The following is an 8,273-nucleotide window of genomic DNA, read 5'->3' on the forward strand; positions in this document are numbered from 1 at the left end:
GATGACATCACAGGCGTGAGGACAGAGACCGTCCTGGTGTCACCGACACTTCACCTGCAGCAGACTGATGACATCACAGGCGTGAGGACAGAGACCGTCCTGGTGTCACCGACACTTCACCTGCAGCAGACTGATGACATCACAGGCGTGAGGACAGAGACCGTCCTGGTGTCACCGACGCTTCAGCTGCAGCAGACTGATGACATCACAGGCGTGAGGACAGAGACCGTCCTGGTGTCACCGACGCTTCACCTGCAGCAGACTGATGACATCACAGGCGTGAGGACAGAGACCGTCCTGGTGTCACCGACGCTTCAGCTGCAGCCGAGGCAGAATCCGACAGTTTCAGCAGTTCCACGTCGTTTCCAAGAATGCTTTGGTTTTTAACCCAAAAGACTCAAATCTCATTAAAATATTAAGGTTTGAGTGTTTAATCTGTGATAAATCCACAGACTCTGCGGTGAGATCTGCTCTCAGCGTTCTTTTCACGCCTTCCCTCCATTCCGTTCACAGGAAACGGTAAATTACACGTCAGGCAGGATTTCAGGGGATGCATATCGCCCGCGGCGTTTCGTCCACACCGAGGTCACCTCAGGTGGAGCCGCGGGGTCCAACCTTAAAGATCGTCACAGGAAGTGGAGCTCTAATCTGTAAATCTGACTCAATTTAAGACGCGTTTGTGGTTTTTTTAAGGTCGTTTTTTCTGTGGCAGCCATCTTGAATCGGTTTGCTCCAAACGTTAACGTGCGTTTGTTTCATACGGACACGGCACGAAGGGAAATAAATCCAGGAAATATCAGCAGTTGGCGCCGCTTGCTGCTGCAGGTGTGTGAGCTCATTTGTTAGCAAAATATCTCATGAATCCTTTAATGTCTTACGCCCCGAAGAGTCAAACCAGTTTTTTCCTCATTTCATTACAGTTAGATCTGTGAACCGTCAGGATCTGAACAAGCCACTCCATCAGTAAATTAAACAAAATGGCGGTGTCACCTCTAGACTCCGCCTCCGGTAGTCTAGACTCCGCCTCCGGTTGTCTCAGTTAAACTAAAAATTCTCTGAACTTGGTCGTTTTTGTAGAAAAGCGTCGATTCTCGAGCACAAACTTCAAGGAACCCCTCGAGGCTTCAGAGCGTCAAGGACTTTAATCAACCGTTGGACTTTGCCTGATCCAAGATGGCCGCCACAGGTGGCTGGCTGAAGTGATTAGCTGTGGCAGCCATCTTGAATTGGGTCAACTCCATCATCTGTCCGGTGCTTCAGGAGATATTTTGCCTACAGACACAAACACGGGCAAATACATGATCGCGGCCGTTCACGGCGGCGGGTGATCATGTTAAAGACGCCATTTTCATAATCTTGTCGGCTGCAGGAGGTTCTGCAGCTCGGACCGTGTGACGTTCTGGTTTCACACAGAACCACGATGACTCAGAGCTCCCACGCAGGTTCTGCTCTCTGAAGACGGAGCGTGCACAAACCCGTGTGTGTGTGTGTGTGTGTGTGTGTGTGTGTGTGTGTGTTCGGGGGTGGGGGCTCCCCTGCTGCTCTCAGGATGATTGACATCTCTGTTGACATGGAAACACACATTTGTATTTCTATGCTTCTGAGGACGTATTGCCGTCCAGCCCAACAGAACCCTGAACCTCACACCATGGCTCTACACCAGAACCTGAGTCCAGAAACTCCATTCCACCGGATCAGAACCGGGCCTCGGACCACACACGGGCCTGTTCTTTAACGAGCCTCACCCTGTGTGGCCTCCAGAGGTGAACAGGAAGTGACTCGGTCTCGGTTCTGTTGCTCCCTCAGGCGCCGGCTCAGTCTGCAAACAGAACCTCACCAGGAGTTCTTCCTGGTGCCGACGGGTCAAAAAGGCCGCAAGTCGCAGCAACTTAATGTTCCTCTTATAAGAACACCTGAAGGTTTGTTGCAGTTTAATAAATATTTATGAATAAACCTTTGAGGGTTTACTGGGCCCAGCTGACCCCAGACCTGCAGCAGGAAGAGGAGGGGCTCCGCCACAGGTGTTACCTCAGAGGTGAGCTGATGTCACCCATGTCTGTTAGCAAAATATCTCATCAACCGCTGGGTGTATTTGAACAAAACTTCATTAAAGTCATCCCTGGTTTTATTTCGACGACTCTTTAACCTTTGGAGTGAATCCAGTTAAAAATGGCCGCCACAGCCAACGGAGCTGAAAAACACAAAAATGGCTTCAAGTCAGTCAATTTACAGACATCGAGCTGATTTTTGGGGTGGTAGTAGCTGAGAGTGACCCCAAAAACACACAGAGTCAAATCCACATTCTGAGGGTTTCACTTGGCCTCCAGGCCCAGAAGAACTTCTGAGGACCCACTTTAGATGTGGACTCTGGTTCTGACTGCAGATTCTGAATCCAGTCCAGATCCAGAAAGAAGCTGCATCTGGAGCCCAGGATTCCTCCAGAGACACGGAACCAGTCCGGCGGGTTTAACGGACCCGTCAGGTCTCCAGGGACTACAGTCCTGAACCCGTCCCCCCAGAGACCACGGTCCGGTCCAGGGAACTTGGCTCGTTTTCAGGACTGTCTGAGTTACAGTAACTTGGACCGGTTCCGAAAAGCCTCTTTGTTCTCCAGGAACATCAACATGAGGAGAAGGTCCAGGACAACAGATTTATCGGTTCGGAACAATTCTTCCTTCATGAGCCGGACTTTTGTTTGCGGTCGAACCAAACACACAAAATGTGATTTTTTTTTTTTTTGTCAACAAAATCGAACCGAACCCCTCATGGGTCCAGTTCACACCTTCCAGCTGCCCTCTCCTCCAGCACCGGCCCGGTTCTGTTCGTCTGGTGAGGTTAAAACGGACACCTGCCTCCAAAAACATTAAATCCATTCAATCGTCTCACCTGAGATCCGACAGGGGCAGGAGACGGCTGCTCGGTCCAGTTCGGGCGGCGGTCCGGCAGCTTTCAGGCTCAGAGCAGCGCAGCGGGATCAGAACTCCGCGGTCCGGTCAGCTGACGGTCTCAACTCCTGCTCGGCAACAAGTGGAGCCGTTTCTGCTGCTCCGCTTTGACTCATCCATCACTTCCGTTTGACAGGGACGTCCAGGCCTCCCATTGGCTGATGTAGCCAACAAGTCCCGCCCCCTCATGAGACTCTGCTTGCTATTGGCTGGTGTGCTATAAACTCCTCCCGCCATCGAGGCGTTCTATTCTATTGGCTGCCGTATTCGGTAATCCCCGCCCACCCGCACAACTCTGTCTTATTATGGAAAACACACGAGGAAACTTCCCACATGAAGATGTTTAGAACAGAAACAATCGTAAATACTAAACTAAAAAGAAACAAACAAACACTACTAAACAAAGGCTTTACTCAGAAGACTTGACGTCTAACAAGACTTGGAAGAAACCGATCATCACCCACAGAAAAAAACACAAACCGTCTTGTTAGCACGAACATCTGGACAGATTTCAATTAAACATCCAGAAAGTAATCATTAGATATAAATCTAACTGATGTTAAGAATCAACTTTTTTTCCAAGATGGCCGCCATAGCCGATAAACTTTAGCAAACACAATAAAAGTTCATTAAATCTTTTTAGAGATTTAGCTCAACCTCGGTGGAGCTGAGACTTATCCTCAACTTGTGCTTTGAGCACTAGATTATAAAAAAAAGCTGTGTTAAATTCCTTGGCATCAATCATTACTGTCAACTCTGTTAGCAAAATATCTCAAATATTTCAGGAAATAATCTTTGGATACACAACTGGTCAACTGTTAGACTTGACCCAATTCAAGATGGCCGCCCACAGCCAACTGAGTTTTGTAAACAAAAGAACGTTAAATGAACCAGATGTGCAGGTACTGGGCTGAAGTTGGCATTGTTCACAACCGATGCTCCACGCACCGGAGGATTCTGGACCAGGTGGAGATGAATAAAAACCTTCACAGGTTCCTGTGAACAGAAACGTATCGCTGATGTCAGAGGTCAGACAGTACCTGTTCTTCTGCAGGTTGGACTCCACTGCTGTCAGAACAGAGACCTGGGGCTGATCCAACACCACCACAGAGACCTGGTCTTGTGAGTCCCCGGTCCTGCTGTCTGAACAAACAAGTCGGATCTCCGGCCCGCGGAAACAACGAGACTTTCCTCCCACGTTTGGTTTCGTTCTGCCTCCTTCCAGCAGGAAGTAGACGGTGTTTCCTCCTCAGGCAGCAGGACGGAGTCGGGATGTGGCAGAACCGGACTGAAGGAGATAAATCTGCAGAAATTATCCACTGAATGACGCTCCGCATTGAAACAGGCTTCAGTCCTGGTCGTTGATAAAGCTGGAGCTTCCACCTCATCATAAAACTACAAACACAAACCCTGAGAATAAACATGAGAATAACTAAATATCAAAAACCGCTGGACTTCTGCTAATTTCTCCTTTAGGTATAAACTCTGAAGGTAAAAAACAACAACAGGGAGAAACGTTTTGAACAAATATTAAAAAAGAACTGCATTGTTACGCTCAGCTGAACTCAACCAACTCTTCACTTTCTTGTTTAAATCAATAAAGAGTTCAAACCTTTCAGAGCGGGGCTCTGAACAATAAACATCCTACCTTCTGTAGATAACCCTTTGTATGACCTCAGTTTGGTTCTGAACAGACGGACGAGCTAACGTGAGTAAAACCTCAAAAATTCATGGTGGTTCATGTGAAAACTATTTTATAAGCATTTAAGATGTTAAGTTAGTATCACATGGTTAGTTTGGTCTTCGTGTAGGAGGCGCCCCAGCCTGGACTACAAGTGCTACAGCTAGCTGCTGCTGCTACTTGTAAAGAACCAGTCTGTGGAAACAACCGTACGATGTCGACTTCACAGCCATGCACGTTTGTAAAGTAGCTTTTGTGACAAAGGATTAAACTTTTACACATTTAGGGATCTTCTCAGGTCTGGGAGCGCCTCCAGGAGGAGCAGGAGACGGTCTCTGGGGAGAGGGAGGTCTGGGTTTCTGTCCCGGACCTGTTGGCTCCTCGACCCGACCACAGACAAGCAGCAGAAGATGGAGACGTTCTAAGACGGCGGCGATTCACTTTAGCCTCTGTCGCACCTCCAACCGTCTCCAGTCGTTCATATCGTTTAATCTTGTTGCTTTTAAACGAATAAAAAAAAAAAACGTGCGTGACAAATATTCTCAAAATGGCCGTCGAGGGCGTCGCGCACTCGGCTGAATTCAGCTTCTTGAAACCTCCCAAAGAGCTCCGCTGCGACGGAAAAAGACGACAGCCCAGAATGTCCACGTCTAAAAAAAAACGCGCGGATGAAAACCGAGACGCCAGGTGAGCGACGGAATAACGTGCACGGCGCAAAACACAGCTGTGCACGTGAAAACGAGTCGAGACACAAACAGCAAGACGTTAACAGAAATTCAGCCATTTTTTTCACTGTTCTGAGTCTCCAACAGAGAGACTAGCCTTTAGCTCCTCAGTCAGGTCAGAATGGATCCTGCGTCTCACGAGCTGCAGAACTCTGCAACTCGCTGAAGGCGGTCGTAAGAAAACATTTGTACTTGGAGCGTCACCGAATCAGTTCTTGCAGCGTTTATAGAAAACGTAGCCGTGGATAAATCGTGACGTTAACGCACATTTATCTGTCGCAGTTTAGTCCAAGTATCTTAATCGTGTCTCAGTTTATTCTCTTTATGTCTCCGGTCGGTCAGTTTGGTTTCATGGGTTGCAAAAGTTTTCTCGCACTTTCCGACTCTCAGAAACTTAACGGAGACGAGTTTGAGACGCTCGCGACGACTCGAGACTATTCTGGGACGTGATTCTTTAAAAAAAAAAAAAAAAAAAAGGTTTAAAAATCCTGTAGCGCACGCTTGACAACTCGTGCGAGGAAACTGAGGACCGTCGTCAACGTCCGGGACAGTTTGGAAAATTTTCGTGGATGCCGTCCAAAATTTAAAATGAACAACCTTGTTGATCCAAAATGAGGTCGTTCAAAGAGTCATCTACAGCAGGTAAGATATTAACTGTTCATAACCTTTGCAGAGAACTGAACCTACATCTATCTTATTACTTGGTTGCAGATTCTCAGCGAGCCGAAGTCGGCTTTAGCACCAAACCCCAATTTAAGAAAGTGGTGTCGCTTCTCTGGAGCTCGTTTTATCTGTGATCACACACACACACACACACACACACGCACGCACACACACACACACACACACACACACACACACACACACACACACACACACACACACACACGGGACCCCACACACAGCTGTCCTGTGGTGAGCAACTCTCTGTAAAGGGGACCCTCATCGCTGCAGACGTTTTGATTCGATGTGGCGGAAGTGCTAGTGAGTCTGCGTGTCGCTGCCAACCAACGTGGAAACTTTATTTTTGTTTTCTGGGTTTCCACCGGCTGCTGCGTCAGATCGTCAGGAAGCAGGTGAGAACGTCACAGGTACATCACGGCGTGATGATGTCGGTGAGACCAGAACACGACGGTACGACAGGAAACTAAAAGAATTAAAGGCTCGTCTTCTTTCACGCAGAACTTTCAGATTCATCCTGAAAGTTTCAGACGTTTTGGATCCGTTTGCGCTCAGTCGTGTGTTGAGGTGACTCTCAGCTACTACCACGACAAATTTACTACGGCTGTGAAGTTTTTTTTTTTAGAGGACGAGACTCGGCTCCTCAAAGTCCGAGGTCACGGTTTGCCATTTGCACATCGTCCTCGTACCCAACATCTCTAAACTACAAACGTTTTTCATTTTGACTCTTCGTTATTGGTAAGTGGAAGAGGAAATGACATCACCGAGCATTAAAGTCCAACATATCGGGGTGGATTTACGAGTACTAGTACGAGTATTTGAAGCTGGTATTTAGACAACTCCAGCACAACTAACTGATATTAAAAACACAAAAATGGTTGTAGTTTAGTCAGATTTGCAGATACGGAGGTAAAAAGTAGCGTGGTAGTAGCTGAGAGTCATCCGCAAGTCAAACATCTTTAACTCGTCATTTTAAAATGTAAGATGACTCAAGTTTAAACTCTGGGATGAAAGGTGGCGGGTGACATGCATTCCTTTAAAAAAACACCTTCAATCTTTTACACAGAGTTCTGTGTTTTCAGGCGCTGTTAGCAGCTGTAGCACTTCCTGTCCGGCCTGGGCCACTTTGGATGAACCGTAAACAAACTGAGCTATCCACAACAGGTAAGATATTAACTGTTCGTGACCCTTCAGAAGATTTTGTTAAACTTTAAAACACATCTCGTTTCTGTTCAAAACACTTTTAGGTGCTTTTTTGAAAAACTACTTCAGATTAGAGACATTTGAGCTCCAACGTTTCAGACAGAAAACATAAAAACTTTCAAAATGAAGTTTGTTTTTTTATAATCGCAGTAAATTTTACAGAAACTTGTTAAAAAAAACCCAACAGAACCAGCTTTCAAACAGGAAGTGAACTTTTTTGTTGATTGGTGGAGATGAAACTAAAGATGTCCGGAGAAGAAGTCGGCCGAGCTCCTGCAGACGTGATCGGTACCAAAAACATCTGCTGCTGAGGAAGGAGCTGAACCTGAACCGCTGCAGCTCAAACCCCCCTCAGAACCTCGTGGATCAGAAATTCACCCAAAAGGACGAGGAACAGACGTAACACGAGCTCGGTCTGAACGGAGGGTTCATCTCAGCGACTCAGACCCGGCAAGTCGTTAAAATCATAAAGTAGTGACAGTTAAGGCAAGAAAACCAATTCACAGAAACTCAAACACAAAACTGAAGAGAAAGCTTTAAAAACAGTAAAACACTAAAATCAGTAAAATGTTAAACACGTTTGTGGTGAAAACATTAAAACAATAAAACCTTCAGGCTGCAGAAGCAGAACGACGTTTAATTTAATCAAATTAAACCAAATCAGCAGGAAAATGTCTGTTTTTACAGTCGAGGATCAAATTTAGTCGAACCCTTTTATTAAAAAATAAAAACAAACATAAAGGTCCCGGAAAAACGTGAAACTGATAAAATATTAATTTTAAAACATTTGGTGAAAATCAGTCTGCTTTTAAAATTTTATTGAAACAAATTGTTTTTAATATTTAAACAAAACCGGCCTCGACTCAAAGAGTAACTTCACCTCATGTTGTCCAACTCTGGAGGCAACGGTGAACTCTGACACCTCCACCTGACCCCAGGTGTTCTGGTCCACCTGACCCCAAGTGTTCTGGTCCACCTGACCCCAGGAGTCCTGGTCCACCTGACCCCAGGTGTCCTGGTCCACCTGACCCCAGGTGT

The 8,273-nt window shown here is 46.5% G+C and overlaps 1 protein-coding gene across 1 annotated transcript in view; it reads right to left on the minus strand.

Annotated features, from left to right (window-relative positions):
• Window positions 1-8,273, minus strand: part of zgc:152863 (uncharacterized protein LOC562658 homolog) — a 16,726-nt gene that overhangs the window by 6,119 nt on the left and 2,334 nt on the right. The window contains exons 2-3 of the mRNA XM_037677932.1: window positions 3,986-4,088; window positions 2,887-2,954 (exon numbers count right to left, since the gene is read on the minus strand). Coding sequence (XP_037533860.1) covers window positions 2,887-2,954; window positions 3,986-4,088 — 171 coding nt within the window. The remainder of the gene's footprint in view (window positions 1-2,886; window positions 2,955-3,985; window positions 4,089-8,273) is intronic.

The sequence above is a fragment of the Nematolebias whitei genome, chromosome 6 (assembly GCF_014905685.2).
Source record: "Nematolebias whitei isolate Nwh7 chromosome 6, NemWhi1, whole genome shotgun sequence".
Classification (NCBI taxonomy): domain Eukaryota; kingdom Metazoa; phylum Chordata; class Actinopteri; order Cyprinodontiformes; family Rivulidae; genus Nematolebias; species Nematolebias whitei.